The following is a 24359-nucleotide window of genomic DNA, read 5'->3' as shown; positions in this document are numbered from 1 at the left end:
ATGAATTTTATAAATAAACCTTTTAATTAGCATTTACACTTTTTTCCTCGGACGAAGCATCCAGCTTAGTACTTCGATAAATATGGAGGGAGATACAATCGAAACCGCATTCACGCAATGGCACTAAAGTTGCCTAGTTTCGCTTTAAAGAAACACCTGAATGTGCGCCGGGTCGTGTGGCTTACCGGGATTCACCTGGCCACACTTCCACAAAGGAATCAAATCAGCTAGCTGAAGCAAAAGGGCAGAGCGCTCATTTGAACAAGCTAATAGCTTAATATGATCGTGTAACAACAAGTGTTTTGGAGGACAGGTCCTGGAAACTTCTATAGGATATTCCAGTGTACGTTATCTTCTGATTGGTATTTCCAATTTTTTCTTTTTAGAGGGAAATAATTCTGTAACTTCTAAATGGTAAGCTCGATTTGAATGAATTTTTATATGTGGAGAGAAGTGCTGATTAAGTTCTGAACTTGGATCTCACGGGCCTACCGGCAGAGGTCCCCAAAGTAAGACACTTCGGTTATGCACAATTTTTAAAACGATTATATTTCTTCTCGACGAGTACTATAAAAAACATCGTCGTAGCTATAAGATATCTTTTATTGCTTAGGAGATAAGGATTCAATCGGATAGTCATGTCTCAGTTACAGGAAAAGCAGTCAAACAATATGTATTAAATAACTATGTTTATATTGACTAAGATATTGATTTCTTTATACAAAGTTGTTCAGAAACCTTTTTTCTTGTGGATCCCATATATTGGAAATTAGTTTTTAAACAAGTTTGTACTAACAATAAAAGAAAGGACAGTGAGTCAGTAAAAAATTAGTTTCGTTTTACCCAAATAAACATAGTTTTCTAATACATAATACATTATTAATGTCTATTTGTTTCACTATTGCAAACAGTCTCAAAAATTAAGCATTATATTTTAAATGTTGCAAAATATATGTGGCATTTCACGTCAAGTGAACAAACTTTTGAAAACGATGTCTTCCGATCGCGATGAAATTTGCACCATAGTTAGTTCTATTGGATAGTAATTCAGACACAATTTTTCAACAAGATCGCTCGTGAACTTTCTAAGTTAGAGGCGGTCAAAATTTGACATTTTGGCCATGCAGGTGTTTTTTCTCATCCATGTAACTTATTACCTATTGTTCTTAGCAAAATGTGTCCCAAATAGTTTAGACAGATAGCTATTTATGCAATCTTTCGAAAAAAAAATTAAAAAAATTTGATAAAATTTTTTTGATTTTTTTTAAATCAAAAACAATCTCAATTCTTTATTCTAAGTTAAATTTTTTATTCGTTCAAAGAAAAACAAGTTTCTCCTGGATTAATAGGCCAATATTTATATTAATAAAATAAAACACAATTATCTAAAATAATACGGGGTTTTTATTAAATTTATTTTTTTAGCACATGTGCATATTTCTCTATGAGAAAATGAACATCTTTAAGACATACAAAAAATATATATTTAAGATATATAATAATATACATTGTAAATTTGAAATGTTACCACGACTATTAATAATATAAATAAGTAAAACATCATCATATACTTGAATAAAATGTAAGTTTACAGTGCGGAATATGATTGTTAATATATGTATATGTAGTTTTTTTTGGTGTATATTAAATAATTAAATATAATATTTGTAATTGACAGCTTATATAGAAATACGTGTGAGCCTAGTTTTTAAATACTTATACACTTAAATGCGTGTAAACATGATATAAAATATAAAATAATTCAATTGGATATTAAAAATATATACATTACAAATACATAATTATTGATCATCGGCATTATTAATGTTACATATGCACGTGTTATTTGTTTATATAATACAAATATAAACATTTGTTTAAAGCATTTGGCACTGCATTATTCATGTTCAATAGTTAGAAATTATTAAAAGACAACTTTAAATACATTATTGAAATTTAGCAATTAGTTACATAATTATGTTTGAACCATTAATATGAATTTTAACGTAATATTGCCGAGATTTATCGTTTATCAGTTATTGTAAGAAAAATAACTGTTATTTTTATTTATAACTTTTTTTGGTAAGAGATACATTAAATTATTACTGCAACATTAATGCATTTAAATTTCGTTGTAAAATTGTATCTTTGACAGAATTAAATACAACATTTATGTTGCGCGTGTCTATGGCAGTTGTAAAATGATGATATGTGCGACTTTGTTGACTTTTGCGAACGCTCATAAACATTTGCAATATAAAATTTTGGACGTCCAAAAGCGAATGAGGATTACCATTGAATTGTGGATAAAACCAACGGATATCAGTCTCTGGATTTTTAACCTTTTGTTCCAACAAATCCATTTTATTTAAAAACAGAATTATTGAAATACCTTTAAATGTATTATTATTTACAATAGTATCGAAAATATTTCTAGATTCCTCTAAACGATTTGTCATTCTGAAATAAATTTATAAAAAATCATAGACATTATTTATTATTAAAATTTTGTTATATGTATTAATGTGTAATAGTTTTTTTTTGAAAGACAATTGTTCATGTAAACCAAAGAATAAATAAGAAAAGTACATAAGTCTACTGTCATCCGGTACCTAACTCTAAGAATGTATTAGTAGAATTCTCAAGTCAGCATAGTTGCAAAAAATAGTATTGAAAAATATTGAAAACAAATTATTACATTTCAATTTATACTTTGAAAGGTTTCTTAAGATATTTTGCACATATTTTATCTATAAACATTTTATAAACACATCTATTTGTTTTTTAATCTATAATATTGAAAAATAAATTATTTATTTGAAATAACTTTTTCGTTTACCATACGAAAATTTACAACATTGTTTTTTTAGTTTTAATTTCAAACAACAAAAATTCAATGTCAAAAAACAAAAAATATTTTTTTTTTCGTTTGTAAAAAATATATTATTTTCGGGCTATTAAATGTGTTTAAATTGTGCAAAAAAATTATAAACTATAATGTTAAGTGATAAAAAATATTTCAAAGTGCTATTATCCTCAAATTTTCGCATAAAAGTTTAGAAGTTTTGGGAGAAAGAATACAATTTTTACATATGTGTTGGATTTACACAGCACTCGTCTGTGAGAAGAGCGTAATGTTATTGTTGTAAAAAAATGACAGCGTTTCACTTCTTGTTTATTCTTTGATGTAAACCCAGGAAAATAAAAATTGACACATTGCTTCCCCTTTGCATAATTGGTAAAAGATTAAAAGTCACCGAAAATATCGAGTACGCTAAGCGAGATATTGGAGGTGAAACGTTAGAAAAATATGTTTTAGCGAATATTTCCCTTATTATGTATCGTACGCGTTTTGATGTATACCAATCGGCTCAGAATCATTTTCTGAGTCGATTTATCTATGTCCGTCCGTCTGTCCATCCTTGTAATCAAACTACAAGTCGCAATTTTGAAAATAATTCAATGAAATTTGGTACATGATATTCTTTTGCCCCAGGAACAAAGCCTATTGAAAATGGTTAACATCGGTCCATTATTTGACCTAGACCCCATACAACTGTACCCCTGAATAGGGCTTCTGATTGGTATACTTTAAGGTGGGTATAGGACCAATATTATTGTGCGTTACAAACATCAGCACAAACCCAATATACCCTCTCCTCTAAAGTGGTGTAGGGTATAATTAAAGCTAATTTACTGTTCAAATTTTTGAATAAATATGTATATAGACAGTTTTTTGTTGAGATAGTATTGCGCTTGAGTTACCCCCTCAAAATATTCGATGTTATTCTAAATATTTTCGGTTAAGTGTTGTCAATTCGTTTTCAAGAAAATATTGTATGAGGTACACGATTTTTCATGATAAATTAAATATATTACCCAGATTTAAATAGTCTTTATGTTTATTAATGGTTCCCAAAATATTTCTAGTCTATCAATGTCAAGCTGGACGGATTGCAAGAAAAGTCCCTTTTTTGTTATTTTTAAATTTTACAGTATTTCTTAAACAAACGAAGTCAAGTGGTGCGCAAAATTTTACATACAGCTAGAAATGCTATTTTCACATAATTTAAAAAAAAATATTTTAAACCGATACTTACCTATCTTCAGCTAGAACTTGATCAAACTCAGAAGTGGAAACTAAAAATATAATCGATGTTACCGAAGTGTCAAAGCATCGAGTCCATTTTTGTCTTTGTGTACGTTGCCCACCAACATCAACAAAAACAAAAGGGATATTCTAAAAGGAAAAAAAAAATATTTTATTCGTTATTGTTAATAAACCGTATTTCGCAAAAGAATTTAAATCCGTTTGCTAATTGTCTGATAAAGGGAATTTTTTTAATTCATATCACATAAAAGTTTTAAGCTGTAGTTCTCAGTTCCTAAGTGCAGAATTGTAAACTATATACACTGTATACTATATATACTATATATGTAATTTAAATTTTAAGAAGATTTCCAGTCAAAAGAATTGTTCACTTAAATATCAAAGTATCTTGACAAATTGGTAAAATAATATTAAAATAAATAAAACCTAACTCTAAATTAAAATTCGACTACAACAAAAAATAACCTAAACCAGAGGTTTAGGTTATTTTTTGTTGTTTTGGCAATAAATAAGCAACCAGAAAACGTATATTGAACCCATCATTACAAAATTTGGTAATGAGATTTTGAATCCTATTAAACTTGTTTGTGTTGATTTTCATCACAATACTTCTATTTTAGCCTGTTGTATGTCGCAACTTCGTTTTCGAAAGTGGAATCTATATGTGTGATAGGGTCAATTTGGTGCAGATATTTGTGTTCTTATAAGATTGTTTATGATGAATTTTACCACTGCCTGTTTAGAGTTTTAAAGTAATTTCCTTAAGAGCAATTTATATGGGGATATGGTCAACAATGATAATATTAAATCAGTTATGAGCGGTTAGTCATTTTCTGAAGTAGATCTTATATAAGGGGACTGGTAAATAATGTTCCGATCCTCTTCAAATTTGGTCCAGATATTTTGTTCTTATAAAACTTGTTTGTGTCAATTTTGAGACGATCTTCACTAAATTTGATAAAGTGATTTATGTTCTGTTTGTGTTGAATTTCGTCATAATACTGCTGTTATGAGTGTTAAAATCAAATTTGGAAAATAGATTTTTGTTCTTATACAAAATGTTTATATCGAATTTCGTCGCTATACTGCTATTGTTAAGGCTATAATGATCGTTAGAGTAATTTTCTGAAAGGGACCTTATATTGGGGTTGATCAATTATGGTCCGATATCCGCAATACATCACAGTATAATTTCTGTTTGCATAAAAAAAAACTTGTGCAAAATTGTATCTCGAATGCTGCCTAATTAATATACATAACTCTGACACTTTTTACTGTATTGTGACAAATGCCTTTTAAATTATATCTCATATCTTACAAACCGTTCGGAATTTTGATTTATTCCATGAGGAAATGTTGTTGCTCTTATCACAAAGAAACAAAATTCTGAACATATAAAGTAAAAAAACGTTATCTTCATGATCAGAATCTTCAAAAATTAAATTTTAAAAAATTATAGAATATTTCTGGTTCACAAGATAATTTTTAGTGGGTTTGAAAGGCATTTTGTTTTTGCTTTTTATCGAAATGGGTGTCAAAATTATCGTAATTTTTAGCTCATACAGAAAAATAATCCAAAAAGTATTTGGCATTTGGTTTAGTCCATTTCAGAATTTTTTGAATTTTTTATGCTTCTTATAATACAATAAATGTCATTTTGCGGACCAGATAGACACTAACAACAATTTTATTTATTTTCCCCATGACAAGTTTAAAATTACGTAATTTTTGACACCCAATTCCAAAAGATTTGCAGAAAAAAATGTTTGAATATATTGCACTGAGATCAAGATTTTTAATCGCAGGTAGGGAACTGAGGACCTTTTCAAAAAATGTTTTTTATTTTTCCCTTATTTAGTTCATTGATCGTTATAGATGTATTTCTCCTAAATAGTGGCCCACTGGACACCCTAATGTTGAAGTAAAGAAAAACCAAATGAAATAAAAAATTTTGGGAAACTTTTCACTTTTACGACTTACCTATCATTCCTAGGAAGTTCATATGTTCTAAAAAGTTGTTAATTGAGTTCTTAGGTACATTTTTGTAGTTAACTGTTTTCTTAAATTTAAAACGGTTTGCTACTTATAAGACTGAACAAGGAAAAAACATTAAAAAATATTTTTTGCGATTCTGATCATGAAGATAATTTTTTGACTTTATATTTTCACAATTTTGGTTCTTTGTGATAAGAGCAACAACATTCTCTCAAAGAGTTAATCAAAATTCCGATCGGTTTGCAAGATGCGAGCCTGAGAAAATTATCACTTTTTTCAAAAATGACAACGAGGCCTCAAATTTTTTGGGGCCTATAACTAAAAAAGTGCATGACTTTGGGCAAAACTGGAAGACACGGGTCTCCTTATTTTTGGTCTTTTATCATATAGTGGTGTCCGTATATGGTTATTCTATCATGACTAATACAAACACACAGAAAACTTCCAAATGTGCAACTACTGACCCTTTTGATGATAATACAATAATCGGTCATAACGCCCATATAAAGCCGATATCCGAAAATCACTTTTTTCCATACATTTCTTAAAAATATCATTTGTTGAATTTCTGTGCTTTTTCTTCCACTTATCAACTAAAAAATCATAACTATCACCTAATTGAATAAAATGCATAAATATCACATCTTTTTAAATAACAATATTTCACAATTCGAAGGTTGCACTTGAGAAAATTTATGTAATGTGACGTGACGTGACAGACTTTGAAAATCTCTAAAAAATAACCCCGCTTAGAATTATTTTTTTTTCTTTTAAATATACTAAACTTGATTTAGGTTCAAAGTTTTGAATTCTTCCGAATGCCAACTAAAAAGTTATCGGGATAAATCCTGTTTCAACGTGACGAACGTGACATTTAAAGTCTATGAAAGAAAACCAAAAATTTGTATTTTAAGGAATTTTTATCTTTTTATATTTGTATGTTTTAAGATAACTATTATTTCAACAAATGTTTTCCGATAAAAATCCATTTAAATATTAGCCTTTAAAATAATAAAAACTATTAAAAGCAAATGTTACTAAAGCTTCAAAAATATACCTAAAATGTTACTGTAACTTTTAATTCCGATTTCTCATCATAGTGGTTAAGAAATGCTTTGGGGTCTTTAATATAATAAAATTTGAATCTTTTTCTATAATAATAGAAGTTGAAATTTATTTGATGACTTTTAGTTTTTGAGCCACGGTGGACTTTTCGGTGGAAATGCCCATATTTACTGTAGTTATGTAAATAAATAAATAAAATAACCTTAACAACTGACTGACAAAAAAACTGTACATGCAATAAATTTTTTTTATATCATGAAAAAAAGAAACATTTTGGGACCGTCGTGGATTTTTTATAACTATTTTACTGACGTGGTGTCTAGCAGACAACATATTTTTGTGAAATGCATAACAATAAAAGTAAATAATATCGATCGTACCTCTTGATTACTTTTTTTGTACATTTTCAATGAAAATGTTATACTATTTGAAGAAATTATATTTTTTATGTTTATTGATTGTATTTTATTTGTAAAAGTTGCCATTTTACTGTAATAAAATTTAATTTTTGAAATTGGAAATAGCCAAACATTTTTTCAGTGCGATCTCATTGTAAAAACGTCACTTATGCGTGTGTAGTAGTGCTTTTTTATCTGACTCTCTTTCTGGGGGAGTATGCTATAATCTGTAAGTGGATCTAAAACATTTCTGAGCGAAAATCTTCTCAAATTCAACAACGTAAAGTAATTTTTTTCATTATCTATTTATTTCATTTAAGAAATATTGAATGTGGAACCCCTGAATCAGCTGTCAGGAACTATAAAGTAAATCAAACAGTAAAAAGCAAACTTTATTATAAAAAACAAAGTAAATAGTATAATTTATATAGAGAACAACAAAACAAACTTGAAACAAAAACTTCGCGTGTGAAATCTTAGTTTATACAATGAATCGTTTCTATTATTTTTCCCAATACCCAATTTTTTGAATACCAATAACTGAGAACCGGATTAACTGAGAACCCATAAAAGGGGACTTTTAGTACTTTTTCGTTCCTCAAAATGTGCTTTTTACATTTTCTATAGGGCCCGTAGTAACTGCCGGTCCACACTAGGAAACTTTTTTTGGGAAACTTTTAATTTTGCATGAGAGAAAAAGAATATCATTCATCTCTATCGCGGTACGGAGTTTCCCGTTCTCGGAAATTTGTTTTGTTATTCTTCTCATTCGTACAAAAACAAATCAATGCAATATACACGTACTTAGTTTCTGAAACAAAAGTTTCTTTGTGTGGACATTAAGGAAACTTCAAAAGAGAATTAAGAAAAAGTTTCTCAACAAAAGTTTCCTAGTGTGGACCAGGTCTAAGTGATAACCTAAAAAGGGGATTTTGTGATACTTCTTTAATAACCATAAAACGTACTTTTTCATTCTTTGAATTTTCTGTAATATTGAACTTAGAAACATGAAATTAAGCAAATGTTTTCTTTTTTCGGGATACAAAAAAATTTGTTAATTGTACTGTTTTTACCGCCTGTTGTTAGGTAAAAGGAATTTTCTAAATAGAATATAACCCGATGTCATTCATAATTTATCGGTACATAAAACTAACAAGGTTTTCTAACGATTGCTGTCTAATCAACATATTTTAGACTGCTCAAAGCATATTTCTGGTGGCACTTGTATGGAAATCATTAACCGATATTACTATTTTCCATACCAAACAAACTTTATTAGAGAAATATTATTTATAGAAAATTTTCGCCCTTTAGTTCTTCTATTAAAGCTGTCTACACTTTTTAATATTCAGTAAAACGACATGTCAAAATTTTCAAATAAAATTAAAAATATTATAGTGTAAATACAAAATATAATAAAACTTACTGAAAATACGGATGCAAAATTAAAAATCGTATGATTTTTTAAATTGAAGTATCATTTTATTTCAAATCTAATAGTGTAAAAACAAAATATATTTTCAATTTAATTTTTTTTATTTTCTAACGACTTCTCTCATAGTGTGTTGGCAGTTTAAGCTTTGTACTAACAAAATTTAATTGATGATGCTTTATTTTGTTTCAGAAAATATAAACGCAAAAAAACGTAACAAACATAAATTGAAAATACTTCGAAAAACAAAAGTTTTTTTTCTTAAATTTATATTTTCTGATTTTTTACACATAAAATATTGAAGTTATATCTAAAATAGTTTTAATTTTATGAAAAAAACAATTCTATAATCGTGTCATTGAAATAGTGAATAATTGTTAAATGTTTATTTAAAAACAAAAATAAATTAAAATTTACAAAACATTAATTTATGCAATTTTATTGTTCATGTTTAATTTTACTTAAATTTACGAAAAAAATATAAAAAAGTCGAACTTTCGTAATAATTTTAAAGGGTTTGATTAAATAACATTTCGTATTTTACACAAAATTTTCGTAAATATTACGAAAAAAATTGTTACAAAATATTTTTTTTGTAAAAGCACGAATTATTTTTAGTGTAGAATATATGTATTTTTATAAATTTTATTGGAGAATGTTGTTAAAAGGGATTTTACATTACAATACTTTGTATTCAAAACAGAGCGTCTGTTCAATAACTAAAAGTCGTTACTATTTTTCACTAAAATATTTAAAATTTGATTGAAAAACAAAAACAATTTGTGATAATTTGTAAAAAATGTTTGTTATTGAACTGACCAGGATGCACTAAGTAAGGCAGCTGATTTTTATTTGTTTATTTAAAAACTGTTTGCTTGGGTTATGTCAAAAATAATTATTTTATTATTATTCTAACATAAAAATTAAATTTGTGTTTTCAAACGAAAGAATTTCAAACCAAATATTATGAATGAAAATGCTGATAAAGGATTCCAAATGAAGAAATTCAGATAAAGCAGCAATAAGACGTTGTCCTGCTACGAATATAAATTAAATGTAACGACGGTTTTATAGGTAATATTGTGAAATACACAAACAATTTTCTTTCCAATATTTCTTTTTCAATTTTAGAAATTTCATTTTGAGAAAAAAAACATATACTCTAAACAACAGAAAAATATTGTGTTTATTGTGGTTATTACCCAGACAAATTTGTACAAATTAAAATCCGAAAGAAAACTATAAATAATACAAAATTATATAATGTAAAGTACCTATAAATATCATCTAACAAGTATGAATGTATAGTCGGGCATAGACAAACATATGATACCCTACACCAGTCAGCATGTATGTTAAAAATGGAGATTATTTAAAAAATAAGCATTTGATTTGTTTTTAACTTTATTCCGGAATATTTTTAGTTTTTTTTTTTTGCAAAAAAACAGATTTTTACAGAAATCTGGAGTAAAACTGGAGGTTCACACCACCGTCTGTCAAAAAACTAGAATCAATGTATTTATATGTTGAAAGTTACAAGCACAAAAGCGTAGAATACCTTGACGCGTAGAATGCTATACCACTAAGTGGTATAGGGTATAAAAAGTGTTTTAAAGGACAGAAAAGTACAGATGAAGGACAAATTTTAAAGGACTGCGATGTATACAACCTTCTAGACTTGTCGAAATATTCTTTCGGGAAAGCTAGTGCCATATGCATGCTTGGTAGCCTCATCTCATCCTGCTGTCGCGGTCAAGGGGACTTAAAACAGTCTTTCAGATAAAGGTTGTCCACTCGGCGCAAAGGACGCCAAAATTGTTCGACAGGCCGTCATTAAGAGTCGGCTAAGGCCCCTTCACGAAATAATTCAAAAACTGTCCGAACATAGCTGTCTCATTAAGGATTGGAAGGTTGATACCAACTATTCGTATCACTTTCGCATTGAGTTTTAACAAAACTAGGCAGCAGGTTGAAACAATTACAATATGTGCTTTTATAAGTATAAGGGAGATCCGAAGAGAGCAGAACAGAATTTATGGTTGACGTACTTTGAATCTGTTGAAAACGTCAATGAGATGTCTAGGTTTAGGCGAATGTTTTCCAAAGACGTAAAGGTCTATTTAACGTAAAAAAAACTTATGGACAGAGATCTGAACTGGTACTATGAGGCGATACTGATCTAATAACATTTATAATTGCAGTAATACTAATTTTAAACGTAAACAAAAATAAATAAACAAAAGTATATAAATCAGTTTTGATAACATTAGAAATTATAATACACCCCATTTTAATGAACCGTTATATATTTGAGCTGTGTCTTTTCACTGTTTTTCTTTTGTTGCATTTAAGAAATAATTTACAAAAATATAAATATTTAACATTTTTGTAATTAGAAAATTTATTAGGACAGAATCGCCTATAATATATTTTTTTTAAATAAAACAAATATTTTAGAAAATATAACAAAATTTAAATACATGCTATACGGACAATTGTTTAAGTCAGTGTATGTACATACAAAAATATTTACTTACTTGAATTTTTACGGAAAATTCATAAACACCCTTCGTAGCTTTCCGACAATGCAAAATATCCTTATGTGTTGGAGTGTAATCATTCATAGCCAAGCGGTCAATTTCATCTAAGAAATAATTTACTGAATCGCTCTGAAAATAAAATAAGTATAATTTATTAATGTAAAAGCAGATATTGAAATATATTTACTATTTGAAATTCTCTTCTTCGTTCGTAAGCTCGTCTTATTCCACGATCTTGCCAAAGTCGCCTTATAATTGCAGCATACTGAACAAATTTCTCGGCTTCTAACGTGCTACACTCCATTAATTTTGTTTCGTTTGCATCTTTATCTCGATCGTTATTTCCCCAAGGAATATCAAGTTTTTCTCTGGCATCTATTAAAACTTGCATACCTACAATTAATAAATGCCAAGAATATTTTTTAGCATATTATATAAGAGAACAATATAAAAACTATACTTTATAAATAGATTCAAAAGATTTCTAAACAGAAATAAATTATACAGATGTTTACAAATAATAAAAGTATAATTGTTTCAATTCATCAGATTTTTATTTCAGAATTGTTAAATTTTCATATACAATTTACATATATGTACATACAGTGAATCAACTAAGTTTTTTGCCTATCTTTTTCTAAGAGAATTTAGATTTTTGTTCATAAATAAATTTGGAAAAAACATGTATAAAGTAAATTTATGTTTTTCAATTAAAAATAGAGATTGTGTAAAATGGGAAAACCAAGAAAATATATTAAAATACAAATTTTGGTGCATTTGTTGTTGCATTTTATTATTCTTTATTGTTTTATTGTTAAAAGGACGAGTGTTAAGTATTTTTCAATTGTAATTTGCAAAAATGATATCCTCATTGTGTAAAAATGTGATGTTATTTGCCTTAAAAATGTTTATATAATGTTTATAATAATGAGGCAATTTCCATATAAAAAATTAGTTTATATTTCTAGAACAAGTGTAATTCAATGAAATATAATTATGAGATGCTTAATCAATAACATTAAAAATTATTAAATAGAGTAATTGATGAAATGATCCAAAGAATTATTAGAAAAAAAAAAAAACGCACTGAGTAGTGCTTCAAAATCTTTAACTGTCAAAGGGAGGGGACTTGTATCCATGGAAAACCATTGGACTCCTGATTTATCTTCTCCAAAATCCATATACGAACTAGGAGGAACACTACGTTTTAATTTAGACCTCTAAACAGACCTTAGGATGCTTGGAACCAATGTAAAGTAAACTGTCGTGTAGTACAGGAAAAATACCTAATTTAGATATTTTAAAATAGAGGTGGTTATCATACCCTAAAGTCAACAAAAGCAAAAATTTTCAGCTAATACATACACTTATATATAATTAGAACCAAAATCAAGAATAACTATCCAGATCCTAATACGCCTACTGTATCTTATTCATAAAATAAAGCATTAAAATATGAGGTTGAAAATGAGGATTTTATCATGTAATAGCTCTATAGTGGTATATGGTGATGTTCCCATACTCAGAGTGGCTAGGATGGTACTTAGTGTTAGATTTATTGAATAAGAATCAATATTCTACAATTCTAAATAAAATAAAATAATAATTCAGTTAAGAAATGTCGTTCCACTACTAAAATATCTAAAAATGATATTCTAATATATAGAAGTAATAAAAATATTAAATTTTATAAAACAATGCAGTAATATTAAAAAATAACAAAAAAAAACTAAAAAAGCAAAATACTTTATTGACATAAAAAATTAACAATACGTTCTCATTTTATCAAAAATTTCGTTAAATAATATCACGATTTTACATTTTATGGTACACTGAAAATAATCCATGCCTAATATACACGAAAAATGTTGTACATTGCACGAAATGCTTCGTGGTTTCGCACCACGAAATTCTTTCGTAATATATACGAAATTGTACGAAATATTTTAGTAAAATGAAAAATAGTTTTATATATTTTTAGAAAAAAAAATTGTTCATTTTACGATTTTTTTAAAGACTAATATTTTAGTTCTTTTAAAATAATTATTGTAAATTTAGAAAAAGATTGCGAATTAAAAAAACAAATTTTTTATGTTTTTTAAATTAAATTTTACAGGAAATTAAGCAGCTAATTTCCTGTAAATTAAAAATTACGTTTAATTTAACTCCCTTAAAATTACGAAAATAACAAAAAAAAAACGTAACAAAATAATTTTTTTGTAAAATCAAAAATAATTCTTGAATATTACTAAATAATCTTGTTACGAAAAAAATTCGTTACTTTCGTTAAATATTACATGCCTTAACGAAATTATTTTTGTAAAAGAAAACAAAGTTTCTTAATATATACGAAAAAAGATATTACGACAGGTTTTCGTACTTTCGTAAAATTAAAAAAGGGGTTGATTAAACAATATTTCGTATTATACACGAAATTTTCGTATATATTACGAAAAAAGTAGTTACGAATTTTTTTTCGTAAAGTTAAGCATGGATTATTTTCAGTGTAGCAAATTAAAATATAAGATAGAGGATTATACGTCTACTTCAAGTATTATTAGTGTTTATAAGTTAATTTTGACCTTCAAGTCACTTTCTGAAGGGGAGTTTGTGTTGGGGATAGGTTGAAATAAGGCCCGATCATTATCATATCATTAACTTAATAATCGTAAAAAAATTTCTTATCTAAAATTATATATATTTTTTTCGCACAATTTCGTTCATATTACGAAAGAATTTCGTGTTGCGAAATCACAAAGCTTTTCGTACAATGTACGACATTTTTCGTGTAAATTGTGCATGGATTATTTTCAGCGCACTTAATTTTGTATCAATATATTGTTCTTAATATTTTTTTGTACAAATAAAGTATTTGATTGTTGTTACACATTTATGTATTTATATGTGATTTATATTTGTGAATCATCAAAAATAATATTTATCACCAATTTGACACTCAATTAAAATTAATTCCTCCACATCTACAGCAATATATTAAAAAACAATAAAAGGAGATCCATGGCCAATGTATGTACATTAGATCGACTCAATCTGTATGGGAACCAAAATGTGGTTTTGTCACCCCTCTCAATATTTACATTGCTTTGTTTTTGGTAATTGGTCCTTTTAATAAATTAACTATTTTTAACAACGTTAGAATTTAATGCCAATCATCATCTTGCAAGATTGTATCAAGTAAACCATTAACGGGTGTTAAATAATGCTTGTGACAAAATCAATCTTTATCTGTTACTAAAACCCTGCATCGTTTTACGAGGTAATATTTGGTTTTAAATAAAAAGAGATCTACGTCTTTTAACACAATATATTCTATGTGGGGTATTATTTGATGTATTATGCGTAAATAACCGCATCCTCATAATAAAAATATTCCGAATCATTTTTAACATAAATTAAATTTATGCATATGTTTGCAAGTTTTGGACACCGAAAAACCTTTCAAATGATACTAAACATTGTATATTTTATTTAAGAAAAGGCTATAAATTTTAAAATAATTTTAAATGACCTATCATAAAACAATATAAAGATTTTTTGAGGCTGGGTAAAATTTTCATTGGAACATGAAAAAATCGAAATTTTCTTAAAGATTGTCCAGCTTAAGAAGGGTATCTTAAAAACCATTTTTGTGAGTCGGTCTAATGTATTTTTTTAAATCAAGTAAACTTTAAAAGCATGGGAATTATTAACAAAATAGTTGAAGAACATTAAAACATACCACGTATTACGTTCTGATATATTACACGTTGGTACTCCTTTATAAGTTCCGGTTCAAAATTTACTCCATGTATAATACGCATCTGTTTTAAAAACGTTGATTTTCCCGATTCGCCAGCTCCCAAAAGTAAAAGTTTTACCTGTAATATTTTTGTCACAGAGCATTGGTAAACACGTATATATTTGGTTTTAATTATAAAATAATTGAATACGTGCCTGTCTACGAAAAGTTTGCTTTTCTTTTTCTAAAAACTTATCAATTTCTTTTGATTTGTAACGTTGCTCTAATTCTTCAGGAGTATTTCTTAAACGTATCAAATAGTTGATCAGGTTGCCACAACATCTCAAACAAGCAAATCTTGATGACTGCAACCTACTTGAAGGCCCGCGATTGATAACTTCAGTTGTGGCAGCCAAACAGCTCCGATGTTCTTCCATTAATTGTGTTGTTGTTCCAGAATCACTACAAGCTGCCCTCAAAACCTCACCATGGACAATGCTACTATTAGCACTGGTCATCCTCCGAAGTCTAAAAACCAAAATGCCACAACAACTGCATCAGCCACTTTTCTTTTTGCAAAAAAATCCTTTTCCACGAATAATTATTAAGCAATCTTTGTGTCAAGTGTTATTTATTAGCATGTTTTGCAGATGCCCCTCCTCTTTTCATTAATACAAAAAATATTTGTTTGTTCCAACTATGGGCAACTTTATCAATATATTTTTGTACCTTTTCAAAGTAGACAAATTTATTAAACTAAGTGATGGTAGAAAATTATTTGATTATAGTTTATTAAACAGAAAACAATAAAATTAATTTTATAAAAATTCGCAAATCAAAACAATCACTCTTAGAGTTATATTTGTTCAAGTTTCACTTTTATTTTCACCCAGAGTCCTCTGCCGACAAATATTTACGTCGATAAGGTTGACACAAGAAATTAAGACGACGGCTACAATTCGTCTGTAAGCCGGCTAAGCTTTCAGTTAATTTTAAATTTTCAACGATTTTAATTAAAAATGGAATCCGAAATATTCAAAACTGGGATTTTCGAAGACAATGTTTAAAAATCGGGATTGTTTCTAGAGTAGGAAAACACATGTATGTATGTATGTATGTATGTATGTATGTATGTATGTATGTTTGTATGTATGTATGTATGTATGTATGTATGTATGTATGTATGTATGTATGTATGTTTGTATGTTTGTATGTTTGTATGTTTGTATGTTTGTATGTTTGTATGTATGTATGTATGTATGTATGTATGTATGTATGTATGTATGTATGTATGTATGTATGTATGTATGTATGTTCCTATATACCTGAAGGAAAAAAATATTTTTATTTTGAAATTTCAAGTGGACGACATGCCATGCCCACTTACTACATAAATATTAAAAGTCGTATATATTGGAAAATATTACATCTACACCATTTCAACTTTAAATTGAGAAAATCAAAACTAGGGTTCTATAAATCGACTTTCGAATAATCGAACAATCGACTTTTTGTCGAAAAAAGTCGATTATTTTGTTCCAAAATAGTCAATAACTCGACTATCGTCTGTGAAAAAAGTCGAAAAGTCGACTTTGTTAATAAAAGTCGAAAAATGTCAAAAAGTCGGAAAGTCGAAAAAAGTCGATAAGTCAAAAAGGTCGATAAGTCAAAAAGTCGAAAACTCGAAAATTGAAACAAGTCAAAAATAGTCGAAAAATTAAAAAAAGTGGAAAAAAATCAAAAACTCTAAAATAGTCGGAAAAAACTCGAAAAAGGTCAAAAAATAGTCGGAAAAAAGTCTAAAGAAGTCGAAAATAGTCAAAAAGTCGAAAAAATCGAAAAGTCGGAAAAAGTAGAAAAGTCGGAAAAATTCGAAAAAAGTCGAAAAGTCGACTATTTATAAATTACTTATAGTCGAAAAGTCGACTTTTAATTAAATTAAAAAAGTCTAAAATTCGTCTTTAATTTAAATTAAAAAAGTCGAAAAGTTGAAAAATCGACTTTTCATAAAATGGAAAAAGTCGAAAAGTCGACTTTAAACTAAATGAAAAAGGTCAAAAAGTCAAAAAGTCGACTTTTCGTTTCAACTATAGAACCCTAATCAAGACTAAGAAAATATTAAGTTTGTTCGTTTAAATTTTTTTAATAATATTACCATTTTTATAAGTTTTCTGTTGTACACAAACATTTGTAAAATATAGTAAGTTCTTTGAAAAAAATATTTTTTTACTATTTTTGGCTTGAATATTTTTATCGAGTAAGAAAGTAGTAAAACAAAATTTGTTCTGTATTGATTTGTTTGAAAAATATTTCATTCAATTTGTTTTAAATTATTCAATACAATAACCAAGGCAAGGCGAATTTAGAAAAGATGGTGGCAGTTCTGCAACAACAACATCAAGACAAATTCTTATAAGGTCGTGGCCAAGGCGAATTCATATAAGGTGGTGTTAATCAATCAGCTGATAATTTTTTTCTTAATTCGCCTGGTTTTCCTAGCTGTCAAAGTTTGTTATTGCTTACATTTTTATATTTAAAAATGTCCGTTAAACAGAGAAAAACTTCGTTAATATTTTGAATAATTTATGTAAGAAATCTGAAAATACCAAACATCTCGTAAACAAATATCATTTTATTTAAATAATGGCATAATTGGTATGTATACAAATATGTTATTTAAGAGAAATATTTTTCTATTAAATGTTAACATATTACAAAATATTGTTTTATATTTTATATAAAAATTGTGTAGATAACGTGATTAACTAAAAAAAATCTCTTCCGGAACACTTAATATTAAGAAACGCATACGAAGTATTTACCCGCTGGCGGCAACTGACTTCTACGTTATTGCTTAATTTTGAAATCTATTAAATGTTAACAAATTAAACAATATTGTTTTATATATACACTATGTTGATAAAAAGATTAACTGAAAAAAGTCTGTTCCGGAACGCTTTATATAACAAAACCCATATGAGGTATTTACCCGTCCCGCGGCTGCACCATTATGGACAAATATTGAAAATTACTCCGCCGGAGTAGAATTATACATTCGCAACAAGTATTCATTCCTTCGTAATATAATATTTTCATGAATATGTACTTTTTTTTGTTTATTTTTCACAAAAAATGAAGTTTTACTTAACTTAAGGCACTTACTTAAATTTTGCAAATTAAGCTGCCGGAATAGAATTTTTCGATGGAAACAAACATTATTCAATTCAGAATATATTTTCCTCACAAATTTTAATACCTTAATCTTTATTTTTAATATAATATAAACATTTTACAAAAATTTTTCATAAAATGAATTCTCCGTACATATGGTTTTTGACATTTACGAAAACCAAAAGCAAAAACAAAATACATGGGAAATGTTGTTGTTGCAGAACTGCCACCACCTTATCTGAATTCGCCTTGGTCGTGGCAGTTCTGCAACATTGTTTTTGCATTTGGTTTACGTAGACCTGGTTCACACTAGGAAACTTTTTTGGGAAACTTTTGATTTTTGTGTGAGAGAGAAAGAAGTATCGAGAGGGGTTTCTTCGACATTGCTTTTCCTTCATGTTCGTGACACAGGGAATACAGAGACGTCACGAGCAAAGAGCTATTTTCCTCTCTTTTGCACAAAACCAAACAATTTCAAAATCAAACAAAAGCTTATTTTTGACTTTTTCAAATTACAAAAGTGTCATCTTTGTATACATTGTGTTCGTGATTTTGTTAGTTGCTTTATTTATATTCTGCTCTCACAGCGTAAAGACCGTGTGCGACTACTCTCACACATGAATTAATGTTACCATTTGCAATAATTAAATTTTTTTACATATTTCAATAAATTTAAAAATAACTTATTTTTTCAAACGTTATGAGTATTAAAATGTTTTTATATCTTTAATAAAAAAAATAATTTCAAAAAGAACAAACACATACAGCTAATAGTAGCAAAAATATGTAGTTTAAAGTATTTTTTCATAATTTTTTTTTATATAAATATTTACTTAAATAATTAAAATAATATTTAATATAACAAATATTAAAGAAACAGATTTATACATTTATACAAAATATATAACATAACAAAATATATATCATAATTTCAAAAAGCAGGCATTTCATTGTCATTATCAACATATATTAATTATAAGGTAGTGTTATCAGAACAGCTGATCGTTTTTCGCTACTATGTTTATTTGTTATTAAAGAGTAATTGTGTGATTAAGGTATATTTTTTGTTTTTAAACTTTAAAAGTTAAAGCATCAAAATAATTTATAAACAGATTCAAATTTATAAACACTTTTTGTTTAATAAAAATTCGCTTTGATTTATTAGTCAGCTGTTTTTGAAATTTTTCGCTGACAGCCAATTCGCCTTCAAGTGCAGGCACAATGACAAACAACATTAAAAAAATATAACGAATTCGCTTGGCATTCTGAATGACACTACCAAGAATTCGGATAAGGCCAACAACAACATTTACATGTATTTTGTTTTTACATTTGGTTTACGTAGATGTTAAAAACCATAAGTACGCCGAATTCATTTGATGAAAATTTTTTGTAAAATTTGTATATTTTATTATTATTTTATAAAGATAAATTTATTAAAATTTGTGAGGAAAATATATTCTGAATTGAATAATGTTTGTTTCAAACGAAAAATTCTATTCCGGCAGCTTAATTTGCAAAATTTAAGTAAGTGCCTTAAGTTAAGTAAAACTTAATTTTTTGTGAAAAATAAACATAAAAAGTACATGTTCATGAAAATATTATATTACAAATGAATATTTGTTATGAATGGATAATTCTACTCCGGCGAAGTAATTTTAAATATTTGGCCATAATGTAGCAGCCGCCGGACGGATTTTGCTATATAAAGCGTTCCGGAACAGACTTTTTTAGTTAATCTCTTTATCTACATAGTGTATATATAAAACAATATCTTTTACTTTTTTAACATTCAGTCTTTAACAGGCAATCGCCGTGTTAACTTCGTGCTTTTTTTTAGTTTGCCATTTTGTTTTTGATCAATTTAAGTTAGAGTAAAATAAAAAGACTTTTAATTTGGAAAGGTTGATAAGGAATTTTCAGGATGAACGGGACCCTCCCAATCATAACAGGTTCAGCATACTTGATACCCCAACAACTAAAAATTTCCACAAGAAAATTAAGAGATTAGGAGTTGATGATTTTGTACCGTTACCCGAAGTAGTATGAAATGAAGACCACATATCTCGATACTTAGTAGCTTCAACAATCTAAGCCACTTTCCTCGTGTAATGTATTCCAAATAGAAAAAGGACCAAACTTTTTAGAGACTTTCTAGAGACTACGTTGATATAACAGAAATGCGGAGTGGTGATCTGTTAATCAAAGCATCCCATATGAAATCAGCGCAGAAATTTCTAAAGGCAAAATATATTGACAATGTTCCTGTGAAGATAGAAATGCATAAAACCCTTAACTCTATTCAAGGCAGATTTTTCTCCAGAAAAATTATCGACTTACCCGAGGATGATTTGATAAAATCATTGGAAGATCAAAATGTTATTGATATTAGAAAAATTTGTAAAAAAGAAGGCGATAAATTTATTCCTACTGGTGCGGCTGTGGTAACATTTGATCTTATACATCGACCAGACTATTTAAAATTAAGTTGGGAAAGGGTACGTGTGGATGAATACATCTAATCCAATGAGATGCGTCAACTGTCAGAAGTTGTGACACACAAAGAATAGATGCAAAAACATTGAAATTTATAAAGAATATGGTTATGTTCCTCCCCATGAACTATGCATAAGAAAATTCTGTGTCAACTGTAACTCTGAGTCTCATACATCTTATGACTCTTTTTGTCCATCTTTCATCAAACATAAATCTGTGAATAAAATAAAGGCAAATAGAAGATGCACTGTAAGAGAGGCCTGGAAAATTTTCAATGAGAATCCATCTATCCATACAATTAAACCATTCACTAAAACCAGTTTGACATTCTCTGACATAGTACGTAACAATAATTCTAATGCAAAAAGTGATCAACCACCTACAAAAGAAAATACAAAAAAAGCTCTCAACGAAAAGAAATCAGAAACAATAAACTTCCTTAATAACAAGAACAAAACAACAGAAAATAAGAAAAAAATAACGTTAACAACACCAACTCAAGCGACAACAACAAAATCGACAACAAAAACAACAAAATTAACAAAGCAGTGTTCTACTGCTTTGTCTTTTTTAACTGAAAATCCCGTTACATCTTTTGACGACAATTCAGCAATGAATGTCGATAATAATATTATCGATTTAAAGAAGGAAATCGACGTTGATTTTTCAACTATTCAATTACAACATTCAAATGAATTTTTACTAAGCACACCACCAAATAATTATGTAGGCAATACAGAATTAACCCCTTGCAGCAGTTTGATTTTCAAGTTTAAATGTTTTAATAACTCTAAATACACTTAGAAACACCATGCCTCAAACTGAAGATGTAATTGGCGAGTAATTTTTAATTTTATCAGTCATCATGGATATTAATTTGAATATTTCGGAACATTCAGGGTTTTACTACCCACAAATATGCTTTAGAGAACATAGTTGCGAATTATAAGCCCAATATAATTGCTCTCCTAGAAACACATATCATTAAGACAATGTCAATTGCCGGTATATGCTGGAGTTTTTTCGGCTGAACTTGCTGCTATCAGTGCCATTCAGAAGAACTCGAGAGCCATAATATGTACCGATAGCCTCAGTGTTGTCAAGAGCATTTTATAATAAAAATTATATCCATGACAATATATTGAAAAATCCAGCTTTACATCAGCCTATTCTTTTTTTTTTTTGATTCCTTCTCATATTGGCATAACTGGTAATGAGCTTGCAGATAATGCAGCAAAAGAAGCAATCAAATTTCCGCTCATAGTTGAAGTCCCTTGTCACCATCATGTCTTGAACAATATTTATAAGATAACATATAAATCTCAACAGCAACTTAAATGAGATAATTGTTTTCTTAGACAGCATAATACTTCATGTACAAGGCCTAAATATTATGAAAATTTCACCAGGCTGCAGTGTATAGAATTAGCACGTCTAAGAGTTGGTAAGGCGCTTTTTAATTCTCAACATTTCTATAACCGAACAGAACCACTTCTGTACACCACCTGTCATCAAGTTATGAATGTATGTCCTGAAAGAATGCCCAAATTCCAAAATGGCTAATTCATTGGATAAGATTCTTCATTGCTCTGATCCACATCAGTTACCGAATATTAAAAAATCTTTTCATATACATAATATTTATGATATTTAAATTAGTATCCTAAGATTTTAATGTACATACATATTTTTAATTTTGTAAATAGTTTTAATTTTTTTATCTAACTTTAAATTTTTCATATTTTGCGCGCAATATGGTCTAGTTACCCTGCGCCTTTCTTTAGTATATTTTATAAATTTATTTATAAAGTATATTTTAACAAATAAATAAATAATTTGTTAACATTGAATAGATTTCAAAATTAAGCCATAACGTAGAAGTCAGTTGCCGCCAGCAGGGTAAATACTTCATATGCGTTTCTTAATATTAAGTGTTCCGGAAGAGATTCTTTTTAGTTAATCACGTTATCTGCACAATTTTAATATAAAATATAAAACAATATTGTGTAATATGTGAAAAGAAACCAAATTTAATAATATATATTGTGTGCAATAAAATAAATTAGTTTGTTATATTGTCTATACAGTCCTTGATATCACGTTTTTTAAAACTTGAAAAATTTACATTTACTTAAATGAAATTAGCTTTTTTTTAAAAAAGTCCATAAAATTGCCTCACTGTATTTCATATTTGATCATATTATACGAAACACAAATTTTAGAATCGAATGGTTTTTATGCTTTAAATTGTTTTAACGGGTTACTATCAACCGAAATGATATATTTTTGGCCCATTTGATCCAATTTTTGGGGATTTGCACCTTTTTATGTAATATCATTAAAATGCCGATTTTTGGCAAAATTGTAGTATATTCTCTAAAATTTGATATTGGGATTTAATAGACCCATTGAAGTATCTAAAAATAGTATTTTGTGTTACAAGAAACTGTATTTAAACTATCCAACATATATTATTGATATCATTATTCTGTCGCTAATTCAATATATTGAAACTTAAGTACAGTAGTTTTCCGATTTAACGAACCCATATGTTGTCAGGCCTGTTCGTAAAATTTAAAAGATCGTTATATGCAGTACTAACTAAAACGTGGGTTTTTGGTAGGAAAATAATTAAAAATAGGTACATAAAATATTTTTTAAATGTATTTTATAAAAATTAATTCTTTTTTTTATAAAAATAGCACGAAACACAAAATTCCGAATCTTATATACCCACCTTCAAACCATATTTGTGTCGAATTTCATCGCTGTATTTTTAATTCAGTCATGGAACGATAAAGTTACTTCTCGAAGTTCATCGCTATACTCGTATTTTTAAGCGAGTAATGAGCGTTGAAGTAATTTTCTTAAGGGGGCCTGATATGGAGGGTAAGGTCAATTATGGACCAATTCCCATAAAATTTGTTAGAGATTTCGGTTAGTATAGAACATGTTTCAATCGAATTTCATCGGCGTACTCGTATTGTTAAGCGAGTAATGAGCGTTAAAGTCATTATCTGAAGGACGGACGGACATAGCTACATCGAACTAAAATTTAATAAAAACCCAGAATGTGTTACAGTTTTGGGTACAAAAGCAACTTAGGTTATTTGTTATTTTTGATAAATGTCATTTTATCTTCATTTAAATAATAATATTTTTATTAGTTCGTTAAACAGAGTAAAAAACAAGTTTTGTTCGTTATTTAAGATAGTCAATAGGAAAAATTAGCTTGTTCGTTAAATGCGATGTTCGTAGAATTGAATGGTCGTTAAATCGGAAAACTACTGATTTTTATAATACAAGGGTCAAAATTTTCGGGAAAATTTTCTTGTTTATATTCTTTTAGATATCAGCTTTTATATATTTTAAGTTTTCAATGTATTGTGGAAGTGTACAACTGCAAAACATG

The 24359-nt window shown here is 28.0% G+C and overlaps 1 protein-coding gene across 1 annotated transcript; it reads right to left on the bottom strand.

The window, feature by feature from the left end:
- Positions 1 to 1386: 1386 nt before the first annotated feature.
- Positions 1387 to 16183, bottom strand: LOC111688751 (guanine nucleotide-binding protein subunit alpha homolog). The gene is made up of 6 exons (XM_046955551.1): positions 15496 to 16183; positions 15281 to 15419; positions 11729 to 11934; positions 11539 to 11670; positions 4101 to 4240; positions 1387 to 2460 (listed from the first exon to the last, which is right to left on the bottom strand). Exons 1-6 carry the CDS (start codon positions 15796 to 15798, stop codon positions 2103 to 2105), a joined length of 1278 nt encoding a protein of 425 aa, XP_046811507.1. The 5' UTR covers positions 15799 to 16183; the 3' UTR covers positions 1387 to 2102.
- Between the last annotated feature and the right edge of the window lie 8176 nt (positions 16184 to 24359).

This window comes from Lucilia cuprina, chromosome 2 (genome assembly GCF_022045245.1).
Source record: "Lucilia cuprina isolate Lc7/37 chromosome 2, ASM2204524v1, whole genome shotgun sequence".
NCBI lineage: Eukaryota > Metazoa > Arthropoda > Insecta > Diptera > Calliphoridae > Lucilia > Lucilia cuprina.
This window is presented reverse-complemented; position numbering and strand designations above follow the sequence as displayed.